The 23610-nt window shown below is 46.9% G+C and overlaps 1 protein-coding gene across 20 annotated transcripts in view; it reads left to right on the top strand.

The window, feature by feature from the left end:
• Nucleotides 1–3717: 3717 nt before the first annotated feature.
• The window catches only part of PECAM1 (platelet and endothelial cell adhesion molecule 1), an 80982-nt gene continuing 61089 nt past the window's right edge, over nt 3718–23610 (top strand). For all 20 annotated transcript variants that reach the window (XR_012648238.1, XR_012648237.1, XR_012648236.1 and 17 more), the window contains exons 1-5: nt 3718–4033; nt 4199–4225; nt 10110–10400; nt 13835–14134; nt 17141–17410. Coding sequence is in view for 15 of the 20 variants with exons in the window: in XM_075014309.1 (XP_074870410.1) it covers nt 4000–4033; nt 4199–4225; nt 10110–10400; nt 13835–14134; nt 17141–17410 (922 nt within the window). In the remaining 5 variants the exon portion in view is untranslated. The remainder of the gene's footprint in view (nt 4034–4198; nt 4226–10109; nt 10401–13834; nt 14135–17140; nt 17411–23610) is intronic.

Below are 23610 nucleotides of genomic sequence, written 5' to 3'. Positions count from 1 at the left end.
CTATGATAAAATCTATAAAGTAAACTTCAGCTCACCCCAGCCTGTGATGTGTGCTGTTTCCCTGAGTTCTGCTTTGCCAGCTCCTTTTATCTCTATTTTGCCAAAACAGAATTAGAACAAAGCCTGAGTTGCTGCAATGGAATATTTTCTGTTGGAAGTGGATTATGGGCCTAAATAACAGCCCCTCCCATGTTACTTTCCACAGGTACGTTTGCAAGTCTTAGGTCCCAGAAAAGGTTAACAGGGTTTGAAGAACTATAACTGAGGCAGGGGTGGAGTTAATGAATACTGTTGAACCGTTCATTTTTTTTCCCGTTTCCCTAACCTCTGGACAAAGTCAGTGCATGTTTGTTTTAGCTGCAGTAATTTTTTCCAGTGGCTCTGCTGACTACATAGTGTCATATCCTCTCAGAATCTCATACTAACACCAGCCACTTCTGTAAAGTGTCACAGAGTTTAAGAATATACAAATCTGTCAGAAAAGCTGTAAGGAAAACTCCTCTTCTCTACTTCACCCATCTCTTGGCTGTGCCCAAGACTTCCACTTCATCTGTCTTTGTTCTCTTCTCCCACTCTTGGGATCCCCTTATACTCCAGTGTTACCAGCTCTGTCTGTTTGAAACTTCAAAAGTCATGGATCAGGAGTATAAAAAATCATGAAATTTTAAGACTAATCCCCAGGTTTTCTTTGCATTCTCATTTCTTACAGTTTCACTTTTCTCTGGAAGTACGGAGATCTGCCTATTTGTATAAAAGGGAAGAGGACTGCTTCACATGTTGACTACAGTAACTGGGACTTTAAGAATAGCTCATGGTAAAAACTAGGGACCTGTCTGCACTGCAACTCCCACCCGGACCTGTTGCACAGTTACTGTCTTCTATACTTCTGCGGTGGAATCTGGACTCCACTGAAATGAATGGCAAAACTTTCTCTGACTTTGACAAAGCCATGGTCCCCCCTCCCCCCCATTATACTCAAATGTCTTCTCAAAATACTTTCTCCAATATACAGGAACAATGGCTTTGAATCTGGTTTATAAAGCAAAAAATAACCTTAAAACCTACTGCAATGGAACTAGTCTCTGTTTTATCTGTTCAGGCCAAATCCTGTGATGAGTTTGGTATGGGCAGATACCTGTCTGCCTGTGCTGAGCTGCACTCAACCTGATAAGTGTGCGTGTGCGGGGGGTGTCCCTGGGATCTGCCTACCTGGAGATTACTTCAAAGGCAGAGCATTTAAATAACAAACTATATGGGGGCACTTTACTACAATAAACATTGCTTCGTATTTCTATACACTTTCTGATCTTGCACAGAGTCAAGAACTACAATAAGAAATGATGTCTGTGTCATCAGAGCTGTGTAACATCCTTGATTAGTCTGACTGTGTAGCCAAAGCATGATGAAATAGTGAAACATATTTTTCATAGTGAGTGCCTGCTTTTTTTTTTGTCCTCAATTTTATTTTAAATCAGCAACTAGTAAAAAGTCCTAGGCATGATTCAGCACTGATTAAGAGCAATGAGGGATTTTACCACTACCTTTCGTAAAAGGATGCTTAGACTTTGCAGAAACTTTGGCAGAATCATATTACATCAGAATATTGGGTTTTCATTCCAGTTGGAAACAAAATCAAATGACAGTCTCAAAATGCTTCTCCAAATTGAATTTCCTTTCTCTGCACAAGCCTAACGCTAAATTTACCTCTTGGGCCCACTTCAGTGTTCGTTGTGCAAATGATCACACCAGTGCAAACAAGGACAAAATGCTGTAATCTGAATGCCAATTTTGCCTTCAACTTTGCACTCTGTCCCTCTCTAGTTCACAGACAGCCAACTTTTAATTTCAGTACTTAGGCTCAAAATGAAATTTGGCCAAAGTCACAACATTCAGCTTGGTTTTCGTGTCTAGAAATTACAGATTTCAATTAAAAAAAATTCATAAATTGATCTTTGTTCATCTTAAACTCACCCTAGAGAAGGTTCACAAAACTTCCTTCCAAATTCCCAGCTTCAAACAGCTTCGCACTTTTGGGAAATTTAACTATGGTTCTGAAATTTGAACTATGAGCATTGTTTCCAATGCCAGTTCAAATTTCTAATTGGCAAAAAATCCCCAAACCCAACAACTTCAATATGGATTTGGGTTTTATGAGTTTGCATATTTTGTGTAGCTTTAAATATACAAGATGATAAACATTAGTAAAGGTTGAACCTCTCTGGTCTGATACTCTCTCTAGCCTGGCAACATCCATGGTCCAGCATGATTTTAGTTCGCTGGATGTCCACTTGTCATGGGAGTGGCCAAGTTTTCTATGGTCCCATAAAGTTTGTTTACAGTCACCAGTCCTGGCTCTCAGTGATCTGTGCTGTCAGGCTGCCTGACAGGAGTTCTGGACCCCAGGATAGCACTGTCAGTGGGCCCTCTGTCCTCTGTTGGACAGCACCAAAAGCCAAATTCTGCCCAGGAAAACCCCTAGCACCATCCCTCAGTGAGAGGTCCCACCTGGTTGGTTGCAACCCCATCTACCACCTGCCTGCAGGTGTCCCTCTTTCCTCTTTCTGCCACTCCTGTCACCCCTGCATAGCTGTATCCGACAGCACTCCTGTACCCAGCTTGGCTCCTTTCCCTCTCTGCCTCCCAACTCAGCCAGCTCTGCTCTCATGTGGTTCTGTGCCCAGCTCAGCTTCTTTCCTTCTCTGTCTTCACCAGCCCACTTTTGCTCCCCAATAGTCCTGTGACCGCCCACTCCCAGCCATCCCTGCCTACCTCTCTCCCCACCCCTCCACTTCATTCCCTTCCCAACCCAGTTCCTCAGCCTTCATCAGCCCTGGCTCTCACAGTCCAGGTCTGCCCTGGAGCTCAGCTCCTTCCTTCTCTTCACAGCCCAACTCTCCCCTCCCTGCTTACTTGCAGAGTTACAACCTCCAGGACCTCTCCTGCCCTGCAGCTCCATGGATCTGAGCTCTGGTGCTCCCTGTAGTCCTACTACAATGCAACAGCAGCTCTGTTTAAAAGGACCCTGGCAGGGCTACAGCTATGGCAGTGGCAGCATCGGGCGCCTCTGGAATTGTCCCTTTTGCCCCCCATTTGTCAGTGGGCCTGTGTGCTGTTATTTAGCTCTAATTTACCCCTCAATGTCTCCCCTAAGAGCCCAACAAGGAGTGGAAGTATTAGTACTGCTGCTAGGCAATAGTGACCTCCCATGTTCTGGCAAATTTGTTTGGCACCTGTCAGGTCCCGAGGGTGCCAGACTAGAGACATTTAACTGGTATGCTACCATTGCACATATAAAAATAAATGTATATCAAGGCACCTGCACAAGGCTCTCGTTGCACTAAGGAGTTGTACCACTATATCTGCTTAAATGACTGTAACGTGCCAGGGTACCTGCAGTGGAGCCAATGTACCGCAATAGAAATCTCAGTCCCATAGAGAGTGAAGCAAAACAGCCTGTGTGAGCAGCCACAGTGGGGCAAACATATAGTTATCCTACATATCTAAATCCATTCCAAAGGGTTTTCAGTGCCAGGAGGTATCTACTGGGAGTCCAGTGAAATTGAACAGTAAATGCGATTCTGATTTTAAATAGTTAAGCGTGACTTAAAAATCTACCTATCGATGGGAGTCTCAGGATAAATGTCACTAGGACTTTTTGTTTTTAATACACCTTAAGAAACTAAACAAAGCAAATGTGCTCAGTGGGTCCCTCAGGAAAAGACCAGTCACTTCCTGAGCAATCTGCTGCCTGTTCGCAGCAGATAGATTCTCATTGTTTGCCACTTCCACTTTCCAGTAACGGGAACGATTACTTGACCAATATCGAGCCAGTTTCTGTCGAAGTTTTGGAAAAACCTGTGGCTTTTCATAGCAAAGCTGCCTCATCGGTTTCTTTCCAAAAATCGAAACGTCTGTGGAGTTTTAGGACTGTGAGGCAGAACCAACCAGAGTTGATGACCATTTTATTCTGTAATTAGGTAACTGCTCTCCAATGACGAGATGTATCTCGCTGTGCTGGTGATTCTCTTACACTGTAAGTTCACTGTTCAAATATTGAAATTTTTTATGTTTGTATTCTCTTTAACCTGAAACAGACATTTTTCAGAATTCTGTCGTGAAGAATTTCCATGCTTTTTGCATTTTGTCCTTAACCGCAGTCCTTATGCTTGGAATATAACATTTCCTCTCACTTTTTCAGGTCCAAGTCTAAAAGCTCAAGATGTTGGTGAGTCATGACCCTTTTTCTAAAATTGTGGCTATGCCAAAGATGTAATTCTGGTCTGGTCTCAGTTACTGTGGTGTGGATCCACAGTGGAGATGTTCTGGATTTTCAGGGGTTCAACTCAAGAGCAGAATTTAACCCACAAAAAATTATTGAACCTGAAGTTTGTTTTTGTTTTAAAAAAATCCCCAAAAAGGAGCTGGGGTGGTCAGTTACAATCCCATCCAGATAGCTTGGGCAAAATTCACTGAAGTAAGTGGGGGCTTTGTAGGGTTATTTATTATATATGAGTTCATATTTCTATGATAAATGTTCAGTATTCATAATTTAACAAAGTCAGTTACACAAAGTTTTCAAACTTCTTTGCCAATATTTTGGATTAACAGCTACATGAAAGGGACCCTGATGAGCATTGTTTGCTGTTGCAGACTGTTTCAATCACCAACCTGCTGCCAATATTTTTCCTTTCAGACCCCCTTGCCTCCCGTAAATCTCATTTGACAGGGTTCAGAAAAGAAGGGAAGAAATGGGGGATCTCATTCCTATTGCTGTCATATTTTAACAAGGCTTCTATATCTTCCACATAACCCAGTATGGAGGAGAGACCAATTGGTGGATGTAAATTGAGGGCACCTGCTGGATGTATTTGCCTTTGTTCTTCAGAATATCCAGAGAGTGCTGAAAGTTGAGCATGATGTGTCCCCTTCAAACTGGGTACAATGTGGAATAGCATTACAGGCTATCCTTCTCTTTCCCCCCTGCCTCCTTCCCTTATGCTGGGAAATGATGTAGGGTCCACTTGAATGCAAAAAAAAAAAAAGGAATTATTCCCATTTTCCCACCCCATCTTTCACTTTGCTGGCTGAGTGTGAACAGTTCTGTCTGACTAATCGGTAATTTAAATTCGGAGCAAACTGGGCATAGCTACTAGCCGTTAGTGTTAGGGCAAGTGAAAGCAAACAAAGCCCATAAAATTTTTTTCTTTGACTTGTTTATAATTACATGAATAAGTCTTACAGCTAATAATGTATCATTTTAAGAATAGAAAGGAATAAACGTTTCTTTATGAAATAAATACTTAGATGTCCTTAAAAAGCCTGGTAGGATATTACCTTGCCATCTGTTGGAAAATTGTAACAATGAACCGATGGATCTGGAGGGAATTTTTCTTAAGAGGCAAGAGTATATTAAGTATATATATATATATATATATAAGTGTGTATATATATATGAGTATATATATTAATAACAAAGATATTTTAAAGGGCCAGATTCTGCTGTTATTTACCTTTCCTTAATGTGAAGTTCTGCTTTAAAAAAAAATTAAGTAGCGAATGATCCAAAGGAAAACCTTGATTCAGCAAAATACATTATTGTGCTAAAATTTAGATCCCTTGAAACGTATGCTCAAGTATCATTGAAGTTAGAGTGGGTGATATAATTCCACTGAAATCAGTAGAGTTACACCAAGGATGAATACGATCCACTACATTCAGGTATTGTGTAGTTTTCCCTAATTAATTGTAAATCTGAAATGTGTCGCCTCCCTGCAGAATTCTGGACTTTGACTGTTCCTAAGCAGAGGCTTGGGTACAACGATGGGAGATTTGGCTCGGTAAGGATTTCAGATCAGGCCTATAATGTATATGGTTTAAAAAATACTAGAACATTTTTGCCACATTGAAGCGTATTAGAATTTAACAAAATAGCAGACCTAGTATAAAACAACTGGAGGTGAGCAAGGCAAAGCTTGTCCTATTGAGGTTTGTGGGATGTGGAAGCACATTGAATTTGCAGTCATGAGCTACTTGGGCCACCAGAAAACTGGGAAATTATGTGATAACCTGTAATTATTTCTTTTGGGGAAAAGAATGAAAGAGAAAATGTGGGGAAAATGATCTTTGCTGTTATGTGTGTTAATTGTTCTTTCACTATTCACAGAGAGAGACCTATATTTAAATAATAATAGAGTTGTGAGCTCAACTAACAAAACTCCAGAAAAGTGACACTTGACCATGTTACTACTTTACCTGGCTGTGTAATCAAAGATGCGCAGTGATTTGAGACATAGTTGAAGTGTTGGCTGTTATTTCTGTCCTGTTTGAGGCTGGTCTAGCAAATAAAGCCTGATCTTCCAAACTTTCACCCATATGAGTAGTCCTTACCCTATAGCAGTGGCCCCGTGAATTTCAGTGCAATGATTTTCACGGGTAAGGCCAACTTGTGAGAGTTAATCACAGTCAGCTAAATAAAGAGTTTTATTTCTAAATGTATATTATTGTTTAGGGTTTTTTAAAACATGAAGGGTGGATTCAGTATCATTTTTCAGGGAGCTTTTTCAGGATTCAAAGATTTGAATTTTGGGCAGATTGTGCGAAATGTGATACTCTTACTTTGTTCTCTCAGGGCTCCCATTCTGTAGTGAGTAATCTTACACTTCCAAGCTGGCCAGTTGAACTCTGTGGGACTACTCACATAAGTAAATTTAGGCCAATTCTATACTAAAAAAAAAAAAAAGGCAGGTTGACCCAGCTACATCATTCAAGGATGTGGAAAGTTCATACTGCAAGCAACATAGTTAAGTTAACCTAATCCCTAGTGTAGACTGCACTAAGTTGATGGAAGAATTCTTCCATTGACCTGGCTACCAACTCTTGGGGATATGGATTAACTACAGCGATAGGAGAACCTGGTTGCAGGACTGGGCTCCTGAACCCCTCTCATTGGTCCAGTGAGTTTCTATGCTGAAGTGCTGCAGCATTTCTAGGGAAGATGTAGGCTTCGGCACGTGTACAGGCATTGTCCATATTACTGAAATTGCTCTGAGCTGTTGAACTTCTGCCTAACTGCTAGGCTTTATTTATTCATGCTTGGAGAAGTTATGGTTCCTATACAGAAATCTCAACTGTCACTTGTAAGTTTTCCCCTTATATATGCATGTATAATGGGATTTTCTGAGTGACATGATGTTATTATTTCCCTCTGCTCGGCACTAGTAAGGCCACATCTAGAGTATTGTGTCCAGTTCTGGGCCCCCCAGTATAGAAAGGATATGGACGCATTGGAGCGGGTTCAGTAGAGGGCAATGAAAATGATTAAGGGGCACATGACCTACGAGAAAGCTGTCCAGTAATACTTTAAAGACTAACAACATAATTTATTAGGTGAAGAGCTTTCGTGGGACAGACCCACTTCTTCGGATCTGAAGAAGTGGGTCTGTCCCACGAAAGCTCTTCACCTAATAAATTATGTTGTTAGTCTTTAAAGTGCTACTAGATTGCTTTTTTGTTTCGATAGTTTATGGACTAGCACAGCTATCTCACTGTTACTATAACCTACGAGGAGAGGCTGAGGGGTTTGGGCTTTTTTAGTTTGCAGAAGAGAAGACTGAGGGGCAATTTGATAGCAGCCTTCAACTTCCTGAAAGGGGGCTCTAAAGAGAATGGAGAGAGGCTATTCACAGTGGTGACAGATGGCAGAATAAGAAGCAATGGTCTGAAGTTACAGAGGGAGAGCTATTGGTTGGGTATTAGGAAAAATTTTCACCAGGAGGTTGGCAAAACACTGGAATGTGTTACTGAGAGAGGTGATGGAATCTCCATCTCTAGAGTTTTTTAAGTCCCAGTTTGATGTGGTCCTGGCTGGGATGATTTAGTTGGGGTTGATCCTGCTTGGGGCAGGGTGCTGGACTAGAGGACCTCCTGAGGTTCCTTCCAGTCCTAGAATTCTGTGATTCTATGCTGTGAGATAAAGGACCCTGGAATGAGTCCTAGGACTTCTGTCAAATTAATCCAGTGATCCATTTGGTCCAAGGCCCTACAGGGTTAGGTACATTGGGTTGCTCTGCAATTTTCCATTTATCCATATAAGTATAATGGCTGTATTTCCTTTGTTGCTGGGACTCTCTTGCTACGGGGCTTGGAAACAATGAATCATGAGAGCTAAGCAGACCAGAACAAAGCTGCAGACATGTTTAGCTACCTCTGTCCTCCCTGTTCTAGAGTACACATTACTCATGCTTCTACAGAAAAAGTTAAGTTCAGGAGAGATGGGTCAAGCAATCTGAGTTTTTTCATTTTGCATTTCATCCAGTTTTTGCAGTTTTTCTTTTGCAAATCCCAAGCAAGAGATGTTTGTAACCATGTTCCATTTCATTCAAGCCCTTCAAGCCCAGGCGTGTGTATGTATGTTTGAAGAGATACTCATATGTGATTTAAAAATGTCTCGTTTCCATCATGATCTAAAATTCCATGACTTCAGGAAAGGTTTCCCCACGGGCAAGTTTCTAAGAGATCAGCTGTCATTGGGAATTGAAGATGAGTAATTCATGGCAGCCCAGGAAGACTATCATGAATGTCAGGAGGAAAAATCTGCTTTCGGGGGTGAACAAGTCCCTCTTCTCTTACCGTCACCTCTTTCTTCTCTCCAAGGGAGTATCATTGTAAGAAGACACTATGGAAATAGGAGAAAAAAGTGGCTAAATATTTCGGTGTTTCACGTTGCTGTGACTATTCAGATTGGTCACAAAAATCCCCTTCCTGCTCCTCTTCATCAATAGTGAAATTTCCATGTAGCTCAATAGGGCGGACTAGGCTCTGAGGTATTTCATACAGTCCCCTTATGCTCCGTGCTCCTGACTGCTTTCAGTGCCACATTGCCTGCTGTTTCTTTTCTTCTCTTCTTTTCTCTTTCTCCATCTTTTTTCCGTCACTTTTCTTCTCCACCTGAGATAAATTCATGCTAGTGCATTGTGCCAGCACAAGCTTTTGCACCATTCAAGCAAGACTTAAAGGGTGCATAGAGACCTTGTGGTGATTCTTAGCACAGGGCGGATCCCATCCAGTCTTGTCTTTAACTGTAACAGATGCAAAAGGGCATTCTCTTTATTTAAACATTATGAGACTCTGTGGCAGGCTAGTCCGTCTCCCTCAGATGAAATGGAATTTCAGGAAATCCCACCCATTGGGGGATAGGATATCCGAGAGTGCCAAATTAACTCTGGTCATTCAACGGCTGGGCCTGCATGCGTCGTATTTAGGCTGCATGACTTTTCAAACTGTAATGACAACAACTGTGTTAGAACATACTTGGTGCCAGAATGGTTCATAGGTGTTTCCTCTGACCAGAGAGGACAAGGAATTTTATTTTGTCTGAGCGGCAAGTTAAAGTGAGGGCTTTGCAAAATAATCATAGCCAAAAGCAAAACTACTCAAAATTGCATTTCTCCCTCCCTGCTCTCCATTTCATCTTGTAATTCAAAAAGAAAACAATTCATTGTATGGGTTTGTTGCTTCAAAATGGGAACGGAACCTTGAGCAGCAACCATAAAAATCCTTAAACAACAGGATGGAGAGGTGGGCTAAGACAGTAGGGGTACATACAGTGTAATTAATCCCCGTTATCTTAAAAGCCTGCTGGATATCCAAATGTTTTAAATGACCAGGATTCAGATAAATGGAAGTGCTATTAACTAACATAGGGCTACATATGGGACCCACTGTGGATTCAGATAATGAGGCTTTTTGAAAAGAGAAAGCAGCAATTCAGATAAGTGGAATTATATTGTATTTGTATCAGGGTAGCATCAACACATCCAATCAGGGATCCATTGTGACAAGGGCATTATGCGAATATAGACCCTGATTCTGCAATCACCTGCCCTTAGATGGATCTTTTAACCTGCTTGGAACTCCATTCATTTCAGTGGGAGCCTGCTTGTGTGGATCCATTGCAGGCTCAGGGCCAGAAAGTAAGACAGGGTTTGTCTCACAGAGCTCTAGGCCTTTAGCCATTGCAATGAGCATTCCTTAGCAACTTCAGAGAACAATGCTGCTTTGGTTAAACTGAAATGAAATGTGACTCTTTTTTTCCCCTGTTCCCTATCAAGTTATTACCATCAACCAAGTTAAACTCACTGTCCAGTCCCAAGAAGTGATGAATGGAGAGTCAATTGAACTCACCTGTACAGCGGACATTGGCAAAAGTGACAACCTCCAGATGCAACATACGTTTTCATTTTACCAAGATGACAGTCTTGTGCACAATACCACGTCGGCGAATGACAGTGTGCATTACAAAATAGCTCAAGCTCGAATAATGAATTCAGGAAACTATAAGTGCACCGTGGAGGCCAGAGGAAAGATGAAAAGCAGTGAGGATTTGCAAGTTCAGGTCAAAGGTAGGTAGCCCTTTGGCCATGGCAGTCTTCTATGTTACAAAAAGCAGGATTGATTATGTCCTGCTTTATCAGTCTACATTAATAATAACTAATAATACTGTAGCACCTTTCATCTGGAGGTCTCAAAATGTGTTGCAAAGGAAGGCAGTAAAATGAGGGTAAATTGAGGCACAGAGCAGTGAAGAGCCTGGCCTGAGGTCACCCAGCAGGCCAGTAGCAGATCCTCACTCCAGTTCCTAAAGAATAATCCTCATGTTGTACAAAGGGGAAAAATCACTCTGCACTTGTGTGATGGAGTCGGGGGAGTGCATGTGTGAGTCAGGCTGGATGTGAGAGGCAAGCAGATCAGCTCCCAGTGGCTAAGGGTGACCCTGGGGCTACAACTGGCAGGTAACACCTCTGCCCTGAACAAAGAGGAGGGAGGAGCCGAGCTGGGTTTTTGAATTGGGGGCAGCAGTTAGAGGCTAGGGGAAGAGGAGCTGGAAGGCAGCCAGCCTGAGGAGAGGGAAAGCTACACCCCAGAGGGGCACCCCTCGGGGTCTTCTCCCCAGGACGGGTTGGAAGGACTGTCTCTGACTGCCGTACTGTCGCTTCTGTGAGAAACTGGGCATCTGTTGCCTAATAAACCTCCTGTTGTACCTGCTGAGTGAGAGTCACTCCTGCCAGCGGACAGGGTGTAGTGCAGGCGGACCCCTGAACCCCATCACAACTTGGTACTAATTGGCATGTGGGAGGTGATTTCACAATCAGTCTTGCTCCGTCCTTATCATTTATGAGGACGGGGATCATACTCAAATCCCAATTCCCTTCCCCAACATTCCTTGTCCTGGCCAACAGCTTCACATTTTCCCTCTTGGAATGGCATCCCCAGAAAGCCTGGGTCCAGAGCTGTGCTGGGCCTGTAGCTAGTCTTAAAGCAGTGACTCTCAACCTTTCCAGACTATCCTACCCCTTTCAGGAGTCTGGCTCATACCCCCAAGTCTGATGACACTTAAAAACTAGTTGCTTACAAAATGAGAAATAAAAAGAAGTGTCACATTATACTAGTACTGTCAAATTGCTGCCTTTCTCATTTTTATCAGGTATTGTAAAATGAATCAATTGGAACATAATAATTGGAATCAATTGGAATATAAATATGTTATTTTCATTTCTGTGTATCCTGTGTATCCCGCATAAACAAGCCATTGAATGAAATTTGTTTGTACTGATTTTGCTAGTGCTTCTTATGTAGCCTGTTGTAAAATTAGCCAAACATCTAGATGAGCTGATATCCCTTCAAAGATGACTTCTGCATGCCCCTGGGGTGCATGTATCCCTGCTTGAGAATAACTGCCTAAAGGAGTAGTGCCTCAGTTCCAATATCCAAAAGGAGAAATCAGAATTTTCCTGTTCCTTGTTCTGGTGTGGGAGCTGGAAGCCTTGATGAGGAAGTGTTCTTAACGACTGTGGGCTGCCCTTCATGCTTCAGGCATAGTGCCATTACTGGGAGTAGAACTTTCAAAGGGCTCCTACCTAAGCTGATGCTATCATAGTTCTTGCTTGATATAGGATGGAGATAAAAGAATGGAGCCATTTCTGTTCACTGGCCTGGCTGATGAACTTAGGGCCACATGTTCTAGAGCTGCTTGTTTAAGCTGGAGATTTGCATGCTGTTAATGTCTCTGTATATCAAGTTACTTCCACACATAAGCAGCCAGTTGACGCAGTGGTGGGCTTTGCAAGCACTATTCATACACGGTTACTCAAGAACTACGCTTCCTTTCCTTCCAAAAAGGCAGTGACAGATCAAGCCTGTCTTGGCTCAAAGCAACATGCCTTACATCAGGTGTGAACATTACTACTCTGTTATTTCTTGTACGCTCCTGTTGAATAATTAATCTCAGTAACACAGAGAGGATTTCAATCTTCCTCAGTATACTTCATATCCTCCAGTTGGGGTGTGTAAAATGTCATCTAGATTGAACTAGTGATGCTCATTTCATTTTAAACTCTGCTTATCTCTTGTTATGGTGCGTGTTAAAACACTCATGGCCAAGTCAGAAGCTTTCTATGTCTGAGAAGCCCCTTCCAGATTCTTGACCAGGACTTTGGCGTGTCCTCTGTAGAGGCTGCCCCAGAAAACCATTCCCAGGTTTTACATTGAGCACAGTGCCTGCTGAGACAGGAGACTGGGTGTACACTTAGCCTTCCATGGTGGACACAAATAATGCTCAGTCGTGTAACTTACTCTTGGGCGAAAGGAAATCCAAGTGACTGCTTGAGGCCACTGCTGGCTCTGCCAGTCGTGGATCAGCCCCACCCAGTCTCCTCCTCCGACAGTGTATCTAGAAAAGGACGAGAAAACTTCCCACTGGAAACCCCTGCTGGCACCACAGCCAAGCAATGGGGTCAACGGGGCGAGGTGCAAATCATGACCTCCTGTTTCCACCAGCAGCAGGGGACACCACAGGATTTTTACTACCATGCTATAAAAGAAACCCAGAAAAGCTCTGCATAGCCTTGGCAATCCTCTAAAAATTCACTCCTCAATAAATGGGTGCCAACTACTCTAAGATGTTCCATCAGCCACCCAAGTATGGCATCATTTAGTGTAGCTTTCCCTCCCTGGAGTATTCCCACCAGCATCCTCCACTACCCTTACCAAGCCCTCCTCAGAAGTGACGGGGAAAAGATGGGCCTTTGCAGAATGTAACAAACAGAAGAAGAGAAACAAATGTGGGTCAAACTGAGGAAGTGAACAGTAAAGGAGGGGGCCCAGGGGAGACCCTCCTGCCAGCAGGCTCCCCGCTTATAGCTCCAGCTTAAGGTGCCTTTGCTGACCACTACTGGCTCAGTATGTCATGGGGAGCTAGGTGGTCTTTGAGACTATGTCTACACCAGGCTTCTGCCAGCACAGCTCTGTCAGTCAGGCATATTCAGAGATGTGAACCCCATTGACAGCTGTACCAGCAGAAGCCCCTCCTGTAGCTAGAGTTTTATTGGGATTACTGTACTTCTCTTGGTGTAGTTTATTTCACTTGTGGGGTGGCATCACTGTACTGGTACCAAGTGCACTTTGTTGGGATAGATCCATTCACGCTGGGAATGCTTTGCCAGTAGAATATACTGGTAGAATGCTCCTAGTGCAAACATCGCCTCAGGTGGCTAGGAAAGTGTACTGTGAAATGTCCAGGCGTGGAGGGTTGTGGGATGAGAGAGGTCTTGATCCACCGGTCCCAGTAGCATGATTGGAATGCCCATCCACACAGCAAAACACCTGTTCTTAAAGTTCCTGGATGAATAATTCCAGACTCCGGACAGCTGTAAAAATCTGGCCTGGGTCTGGGATCAGATTTTCCGCCCATCCATTAGAACAGCCACTAGCACAATTGTCATGGATCGTTTCTGCTTTAGGTCTGCCTCATTATATTTGCTTGTTTTCTTTTCCAAAGGACAATCCCCACCAAAATTGACTGCCCAGAAAGAAGAGGTAACAGAGGGTGAAGAAGTGGTTTTACGGTGTGAACAATCAGAAGAAAAGCCTCCCTTCACTTTTTTGTTCCACAAGCTTTTGCCCAATGAACAGAAACAAGTGAAACTGAAACAAGAATTAGAAAAAAACAGTACAACTGTTCGTTTTCCAGTCCAAGAGGGGGACCGAATATTGCGTTTTGCGTGTATCGTCCGGGTTACTTCAGCATTTGGTGTTGAGGAGTCAAACCCCAGTAATGTGATACTTGTTACAGTTGTGGGTAAGTTGTTTAGGCCATGTCAATTTTATAGGATAGGTCGACTCAAGGCAGCTTATGTCATCCTAATTACATAAGCATCTACGCTAAAATCACTCTCCGGCTGCTCCCACTTAGCAATTCCACCCCCGCACGAGAGTCAATACCAATGTTGTTAGGCTAATGCAATGGCCGCATAGACACTGTGTTGCTTACATCGACTGTTGCTGGCTTTCAGAAACTGTCCCACAATTCCCCACAGTGCCAGTTCAATCAGTGCAAGTGCTCCTGCTGAGGATACGTGCTGCCAATACAAATGTAGACACATACAAGCAGTAGACATGGTCTTCGTTTGTGCCTTTCCATTTTTTCGCTTGCGTCGCAGAGTGATTGGCCCCTTTTAGAGGGAGCAGATGACTCTCAGTTGGGCTTAAGAGAGGATACCTGGGATAGGGAAGAATTGCTTGACAAGAGACTATGAGCACATGTCTGCATTTCGAGCTGGTTTCCCGCTTGAAGGAGACATACACATGCTCACTCTGATTTGAGGTAGTGTGCTAGAAACAGACCATAGCTATGGCAGTTCAAGTGGTGGGAGGAACAGCTCCCTTCTGCCTTGTATATACCCACTCAGGACCACAGGCATGTACTCAATAGCTAGTGCTGTGGTGACTATTTTTAGGACACTTGTGCAAGTTTGTCTCCATGAGTCAGAAATCACATCCCCAGCTTGAAAGGCGGACATAGCTGGAGAGAGTCAGGATGGCACTGGTGAATGGCACCTGAAGAAGAGAGGAGAGAAAGGCAGACAGCAGCAGGAAGTCATCAGAGAGAGAACTGCAGGAGACCAAAAGGAGAGCAGTGGCTCAAGTTGTGGTGATGAATTGTGAGGAAATCTGTAGGGAGGACTGGCAAGTTTCAAGAATGCTGGTGTGTAGGTTTGTAGAAGCGAGGAGCAGAAGATGGACCCAGAGGGGGTTGATCCTGGAAGAAGACCCTCAGAGCAGGACTAGGACTCATAGGAGATGTGAGGAGTAGAACCCTGGGGAGTCGTCTTGCAGGAGACCTGACTTGGAGCTGCAGAAGCCTTGTGGGAGAGAGGCAGGCATTAGTATTCTCAGGTAGATATTGGAGAGCAAGGTCCTGGAATAGGAGCAAAAGGAGGTGGAACAGAGTGACTCTCAGGTGGGCAACCTGTCAGTAGTGACATGAGATTGAAGAGCTTCTGCCTCGTAACCTGGATTTACTGGGCAGTTTTGAGAGGAATTGTTTTTAGTGCAAGGGACCTCAGCATTGTGGCACTTTATATGGAACAAAGAGGGTTGAATTTGCTGCAGAGAGAGACAATATGTTCTTTTGCATGAGAGGAGGAAGGGGCACTGCAGGAGGCTGTGGCTGTGCGTTACCATGCTAGGCTGCAGGCGGGCACCTGTGTCAGGGATTCCCTGTAGTGGCTTGTAATTCTTACACTTTGTTGTTTGCCTGGGTTGCAAGCACGGATATTTTGAAATGGTGATATCGTTGTTTGCGTTTAAAAGGAAGCCCTGCAGCGAGACGATCAGTTTCAGCTGCCCCAGGTCCCGTGCTTTGGGGATCCTCATAGCGGCTGCCCCACCATCCTGTGGATGGGAATGGGGAGGATTACGTGGCTCAGAATGCAAATGCTGGGGCAGGCTGAGCAGCAGCAGAGAGTTGCCTCCCCTCGCCCCCTCTCCCCCCGCCCCCCGGCATTCAACACCCAGTGCAAGTGGCCCCCTGCTCTGCTTCACTGTGGCCTCCTGGCCAGCTGAGTCCCACTTCTCTGTGGCAGCAGGAAGTTGCCTCTGCTCCCAACCACCCGTGTGGTGAGTGCCTGCGGGAGGGGAGGCGACCCCCTGCTGCTGCCGCTGTCCACCACCACTGTCAGCCCCAGTAATCCCCAGCCAGGCTGGTCAGAGAGGGGTTCGGGGGGGAGGAGAGCAAAGGAGGGGCAGGGACTGCATCATGGTGGGGGTTACCCAGGGCCCTGCATCTGGGGCACTGTGAGGGGTTGCTCTGGGACCCACATCCCCTTGGGACTACAGTGGGAACTGTACGAAAATACTGCAGTAGTTGTAAGGGACAGAGCAGATCTATTTCTTGGCTTATTAGGGGGCAGATGGGTGTGAACAAAAATCCTGGATCCATATGATCCCAAATGTCATCAGTGTTCAGGCTCCAAATCCAAGTGTTTCCTCACCAGGGATACATTCTAACGAGTTTTGATCGGTGCTGCTAGGTCAGCTGACAACAAGCTGCCCATCCAGCACTCTAGCTGAAGTTGAGAGTCCTTTGTCACTTGCAGGACTGATCCCCAAGAGAGATGTGAATCTTGATTAATATATAGCATACATCTCTATGAGATACTGAACACCATTTGTTGCTGTTATTAGCAAAGAGGATGGAAAATAGCGGGATCAAAAATTGTTGTCGTCGCTCTGTGATGGTAGTTGGATTCTCTTAAAGTCTAAGCTTCAGTTTAAAATAAAAGGGTTCTGGACAGAACTTTCACCATGTTTATAAACTATTGTGTTGCTTCCTTGTTATGCTTTTCTGGAGGGCTGCATTATGTAGCCAAACAATACAGGTTGAACCTCTCTCATCTGGCACGCTCTCTCGTCCGGCAACATCTGTGGTCTGGCATGATCTTAGTTAGCTGGATGACCACTTGTGACGGGTGTGGCCAAGTCTCCTGTGGTCCAGTGAAGTCTGTTTCCAGCCACAAATTCTGGCTTTCAGTGTTCTGTGTTGTTATTTAGCACTAATTTACTCCTACAAGTCTTCCAAGAGCCCAATAAGCAATGGAAGTGTTGGTAATGCTGCTAGACAATATTGACATCCCATTGTCCAGCAAATTCTCTCATTTGGCGCCAGTTTGGTACCCAGGGTGCCAGACTGGAGAGGTTAAGCCTGTAGCAGCAGCAAAGATGTGAATTCCTTACCCACCCAAATACTTTCTTTTTAAAAAGTTGCTGTTAGCATGAGAATGACTTTACATTTATTGCCTTTCAGAACCGTTTTCAAAGCCTAAGCTGAGTGTCAGGTCCCCAGGGAACATTACAGAAGGAGATAGACTTGACATCAATTGTACAACAGTTGTAGCCAACAAACAAGAAGTTGAAATTCTCATCCAGAAAGACAGAAGGATCCTGAACAGTTCACGCGGTCGTGAGTCTGTCACCTATTCTACCATAGCCACAGTAGAGAACAATGGCAATTACACATGCAAAGCGGAACTGGGGAGCGTGTCGAAAACCAGGAGCATAAACATTGTCGTATCAGGTAGGAGCATTGGTTGTTCTAGATCTCATGTAGCTCATGAGAGCAACATTTGCATGCACGTTTCCTGGAAAAACGCCTGAGTTCTCACCCTGCCTGATATGGAGGCTCAAATGCTCAAAGGCATTTAGGTGTCAACTCTCATTGATTTTCAATGGGAGTTTGGCACCTAAATGCCTTGGAGGAGCTGGGCTTGATCACTGCTTGCCCGTCAGCAAAGATTCTATTTGTGCTACACAGATGACCACATTAATTTGCAGCTGTGGGAAACAGTGATTTAAAAAAATGCTGAATATAAAATTGGTTGGTCTCATCCACAATCCCAGGAGTAGCCAATGTTGGAGAAGGGCCATAGTCCAGATGTAATAAATCCACCAGCTTTTGAATTCTGTGGTAGAATGAAGATGGTAGTACTACCTGAGATATTAATAAAGTACTGTAGAAATGTAAAATAATAGGACAGCAGAAGGTACTGACAAATCCATGGCCACTGGACATTTCATGTTTATCATTAAACTGAGTCTCATGGGCATTTGGAACTTCAGTGACAATGAGATTAAACCTACCCATCTGCTCCAAAAGCACTATTTACTATGCTATCACTTCAGGTAAAGGAGAATCTGTTTACACTGCTTGCAGTGTAAAGTCTAAGACCTGCAGTTGTGCAATTCTCATTTCATCCAGTAGAGGACAGAGGTGCCAGACCCAAGCTGGGTCATTGGATGAGTTATTGTGGGGTTTTTTTATGTTATAATGAACGAGATTTCTTAGGATTTTAATAAGGTAATTGGCAGAATACTCCTGTAGCCCAGAGGTGGGCAGTAAGTGACCTGCAGGCTACATGTGCTTTACCAGAGTTAGTCCCTGGCAGGCCACTGGCACTTTATTTACCTGTACATCCACAGGTACAATTTCTTGAAGCTTTCACAGGTCACAGATCGCCCTTCCTGGCCAATGGGAGCTGTGGCAAACAGCACAGATAAGCTTTGGCCATTTCATTATTGTCCACGGTAGGGAACTGGACTTGACCTCTCGAGGTCCCTTCCAGTTCTAATAATCTGTGTTTTCCCTATGCACATCATGGCTCTAGCTACATCTGGACACAAGAGTGTTAAAATACCGTGAGAGGATGTTTTTGCTGATTTCCTGTTTGGCAGGGACCCCCAAGAAATCTGACACCAGAACCTGTTCTTGTGATAACTTCCAGCCTAAATTCTAGATTGGAGATTAGTCTACCCTTGTTAACTCCTGAATTCAGTGAGGTGTTGGCAGCTCTTGAACTGTCTGGAGGGCTATCTATGCCTCTATAGATCAATAGGAAGTCAGGGTGTTCATAACCTTACCAGAAAGGAGTGGATCTTAATTTTGCATACTGAAAAGTCCATGGGTACAGTTCCATACTTCCTAGATAAAAGTGATGACCTAGTTTAAATGAGTTTTGTCCTTGCAAATACTTAAAATGTTGAAGAGCTTCAGCAATTTGCAAACAAAAACATGGGCAAACACTTTCCCAAACAAACAATCAAACAAACAAAAGAGCCTAGAAGCATCTGGCTCACCTTTCACAAAACGAGTCTGTGAGAACTGATGTTGTTAATGAGCTGTGTAATTATGTTTCTCTTTAGTGGTCAGAAAGCCACAGAGAATATAAGCAACAATGTTACCATAGCTCTTGGAGATACTCCTCTAGCCTGAGTAGACATAGGCTGCTTCTACACTCTCACCCTCCCATCGGAGGTGGCATGGTAACGAGGCAATTCAAAGCAGGCTAATGACACGCTAACGTGCATATTCAGCACCTCATTAGCATAAAGACGGCCATGCAAATTTCCAAGTGCAGACTTGGAATTGCAGATTGACAGTGTAGTTGGGGCAGCTTGGAAATAAGTGCCCCACTTCGACATTTCCTTACTCCAGTCTGGTTTTGTGGGAGGAAGGGAATGTTGAAGTGGGCGCTTATTTCCAAGCTGCCCCCACCTACACCGTCAATCTGCAATTCCATCTGCGCTTCAAAATTCATGCGGCCACCTTTATGCTAATGAGGTGCTGAGTGTGCACGTTAGCGCCTCATTAGCCTGCTTTGAATTGCCTCATTACCGTGCCACCTTGAACAGGGGGGTGAGAGTGCAGAAGCGGTGTCTGTGCCTTTGAAGGTGAAGGTGCTGGGTTCTAATCCCCACCTGTTGCTGTATATGGAACGTTCATTTAGCAGCTGGTTTGTCCATTACTTGTGGTCATGGATTTGCTGTGCCTTATCAAGGTGTACTGTTCTCTTACGGGCACAGGATGTAGTTATTCTGTTCTGTATGTCCAGGCAAAGAACTGAACCAATCCTAGGGAAAGAGGAAGATGGTCCCAGGGAGCGGAGCAGTTAGTGCCTGAAGTGGAGGATTTAGGGGAGGCTTCGGCAATAATTTGATGGAGAGACCACTCCAAGAATTTGGAAAGTGATCGAGCGCTGCGCTCTTCCATGACATTAATGGAAAAAGTGTGGGGCTGGGAAGGAGGCTGGATGCAGAAGGAGCTGTGGGGTCTGGGAAGGAAGTTGGGTGCAGAAGGAGCTGTGGGGTGTGGGAAGGAGGTTGGGTGCAGAAGGAGCTGTGGGGTCTGGGAAGGAGGTTGGGTGCAGAAGGAGCTGTGGGGTCTGGGAAGGAGGTTGGGTGCAGAAGGAGCTGTGGGGTCTGGGAAGGAGGCTGGGTGCAGAAGGAGCTGTGGGGCCTGGGAAGGAGGCTGGGTGCAGAAGGAGCTGTGGGGTGTGGGAAGGAGGTTGGGTGCAGAAGGAGCTGTGGAGTGTGGGAAGGAGGTTGGGTGCAGAAGGAGCTGTGGGGCCTGGGAAGGAGGCTGGGTGCAGAAGGAGCTGTGGGGTCTGGGAAGGAGGCTGGGTGCAGAAGGAGGTGTGGGGTCTGGGAAGGAGGTTGGGTGCAGAAGGAGCTGTGGGGTCTGGGAAGGAGGTTGGGTGCAGAAGGAGCTGTGGGGTCTGGGAAAGAGGTTGGGTGCGGAAGGAGCTGTGGGGTCTGGGAAGGAGGTTGGGTGCAGAAGGAGCTGTGGGGGCTGGGAAGGAGGTTGGGTGCAGAAGGAGCTGTGGGGTCTGGGAAGGAGGCTGGGTGCAGAAGGAGCTGTGGGGTCTGCGAAGGAGGTTGGGTGCAGAAGGAGCTGTGGGGTCTGGGAAGGAGGTTGGGTGCAGAAGGAGCTGTGGGGCCTGGGAAGGAGGTTGGGTGCAGAAGGAGCTGTGGGGTCTGGGAAGGAGGTTGGGTGCAGAAGGAGCTGTGGGGTCTGCGAAGGAGGTTGGGTGCAGAAGGAGCTGTGGGGTCTGGGAAGGAGGTTGGGTGCAGAAGGAGCTGTGGGGTCTGGGAAGGAGGTTGGGTGCAGAAGGAGCTGTGGGGTCTGGGAAGGAGGTTGGGTGCAGAAGGAGCTGTGGGGTCTGGGAAAGAGGTTGGGTGCGGAAGGAGCTGTGGGGTCTGGGAAGGAGGTTGGGTGCAGAAGGAGCTGTGGGGGCTGGGAAGGAGGCTGGGTGCAGAAGGAGCTGTGGGGTCTGGGAAGGAGGTTGGGTGCAGAAGGAGCTGTGGGGTCTGCGAAGGAGGTTGGGTGCAGAAGGAGCTGTGGGGTCTGGGAAGGAGGTTGGGTGCAGAAGGAGCTGTGGGGTCTGGGAAGGAGGTTGGGTGCAGAAGGAGCTATGGGGTCTGGGAAGGAGGTTGGGAGCAGAAGGAGCTGTGGGGTCTGGGAAGGAGGTTGGGTGCAGAAGGAGGTGCGGGGTCTGGGAAGGAGGTTGGGTGCAGAAGGAGGTGCGGGGTGTGGGAAGGAGGTTGGGTGCAGAAGGAGCTATTGGGTCTGGGAAGGAGGTTGGGTGCAGAAGGAGGTGCGGGGTCTGGGAAGGAGGTTGGGAGCAGAAGGAGCTGTGGGGTCTGGGAAGGAGGTTGGGTGCAGAAGGAGCTGTGGGGTCTGGGAAGGAGGTTGGGAGCAGAAGGAGCTGTGGGGTGTGGGATGGAGGTTGGGTGCAGAAGGAGGTGCGGGGTCTGGGAAGGAGGTTGGGTGCAGAAGGAGGTGCGGGGTCTGGGAAGGAGGTTGGGTGCAGAAGGAGCTGTGGGGGCTGGGAAGGAGGCTGGGTGCAGAAGGAGCTGTGGGGTGTGGGAAGGAGGCTGGGTGCAGAAGGAGCTGTGGGGTCTGGGAAGGAGGCTGGGTGCAGAAGGAGCTGTGGGGGCTGGGAAGGAGGCTGGGTGCAGAAGGAGCTGTGGGGTGTGGGAAGGAGGTTGGGTGCAGAAGGAGCTTTGGGGGCTGGGAAGGAGGTTGGGTGCAGAAGGAGCTTTGGGGGCTGGGAAGGAGGTTGGGTGCAGAAGGAGCTGTGGGGTGTGGGATGGAGGTTGGGTGCAGAAGGAGCTATTGGGTGTGGGAAGGAGGTTGGGTGCAGAAGGAGCTATGGGGTGTGGGAAGGAGGTTGGGTGCAGAAGGAGCTGTGGGGTCTGGGAAGGAGGTTGGGTGCAGAAGGAGCTGTGGGGTGTGGGAAGGAGGTTGGGTGCAGAAGGAGCTATGGGGTCTGGGAAGGAGGTTGGGTGCAGAAGGAGGTGCGGGGTGTGGGAAGGAGGTTGGGTGCAGAAGGAGCTATGGGGTCTGGGAAGGAGGTTGGGTGCAGAAGGAGCTGTGGGGTCTGGGAAGGAGGTTGGGTGCAGAAGGAGGTGCGGGGTCTGGGAAGGAGGTTGGGTGCAGAAGGAGGTGCGGGGTCTGGGAAGGAGGTTGGGTGCAGAAGGAGTTGTGGGGTCTGGGAAGGAGGTTGGGTGCAGAAGGAGCTATGGGGTCTGGGAAGGAGGTTGGGAGCAGAAGGAGCTGTGGGGTCTGGGAAGGAGGTTGGGAGCAGAAGGAGCTGTGGGGTCTGGGAAGGAGGTTGGGTGCAGAAGGAGCTGTGGGGTCTGGGAAGGAGGCTGGGTGCAGAAGGAGGTGTGGGGTCTGGGAAGGAGGTTGGGTGCAGAAGGAGCTGTGGGGTCTGGGAAGGAGGTTGGGTGCAGAAGGAGGTGTGGGGTCTGGGAAGGAGGTTGGGAGCAGAAGGAGGTGTGGGGTCTGGGAAGGAGGCTGGGTGCAGAAGGAGGTGCGGGGTCTGGGAAGGAGGTTGGGTGCAGAAGGAGCTGTGGGGGCTGGGATGGAGGTTGGGTGCAGAAGGAGCTGTGGGGTCTGGGAAGGAGGTTGGGTGCAGAAGGAGTTGTGGGGTCTGGGAAGGAGGTTGGGTGCAGAAGGAGCTGTGGGGTGTGGGATGGAGGTTGGGTGCAGAAGGAGTTGTGGGGTCTGGGAAGGAGGTTGGGTGCAGAAGGAGGTGTGGGGTCTGGGAAGGAGGTTGGGTGCAGAAGGAGCTGTGGGGTCTGGGAAGGAGGCTGGGTGCAGAAGGAGGTGTGGGGTCTGGGAAGGAGGTTGGGTGCAGAAGGAGCTGTGGGGTCTGGGAAGGAGGTTGGGTGCAGAAGGTAGCTTGGGGTAAGGGATTGGAGTGCAGGAGGAGGTATGGGTTCTGGGAGGGAGTTTGGGTGAAGGAGGTGGTTGTAACCAGGGTTGGAAGACTGGGTTGCAGAATTTCAGGTTGTGACCTAGGGCAGGAGGGGGTTTTGACTTGTTGCAGGGGATTGGGGTGCAGGGTATGAGTGAAGGAAGAGGGGCAGAGGGTTTGGGTTATGTGGGCAGGCGGCCAGGAGAGGGACAGCTGAGGGGCAGCAGGGGTGGGGTGACAGAAGCAGACTCTGGCTGTAAGAATTACCTGGGTGATTCCTAGACAGCAGCCCAGTGGGTTTGTTAGGTGGGCTCCCTGCCTGCCAGCCATGGCAAGGGCCATGTGCCCTTGTGACGAGCTAGGGGCCTGAGGGATGGGAACGGGCACTTTGAGCATGGCCTGTGCTTCAAAACCAGCAGCTCCCATTGACTAGAATGGGACTGTGCTGGGACCGGGGGCAGCCTCCCTTCCTTTCCCCTGGGCTCGCAACTTCTCAAAGACAAACAGATCCCTGAAGTGGCTTTTCTGAGCAGCATGTGGAGGCAGGTCAGGAATGGAGCCTGTGTAGGGCTCTCCCCCGCATCTGCAGGCTGGATTTGGAGGCTTGGTTGGCTGGATCCAGCCTGTGAGCTGTAATTTGCCCAGTCCTGATGTAGGGCCATCCTAGACCATCATTCCTTTAAGGGCCTGGGACCAGGAGCCTTGTATGGCAGGAGGGGGAAAGGCTCCCGTCTTTCCC

The sequence above is a fragment of the Carettochelys insculpta genome, chromosome 20 (assembly GCF_033958435.1).
Source record: "Carettochelys insculpta isolate YL-2023 chromosome 20, ASM3395843v1, whole genome shotgun sequence".
NCBI classification, from domain to species: Eukaryota; Metazoa; Chordata; order Testudines; family Carettochelyidae; genus Carettochelys; species Carettochelys insculpta.
This window is presented reverse-complemented; position numbering and strand designations above follow the sequence as displayed.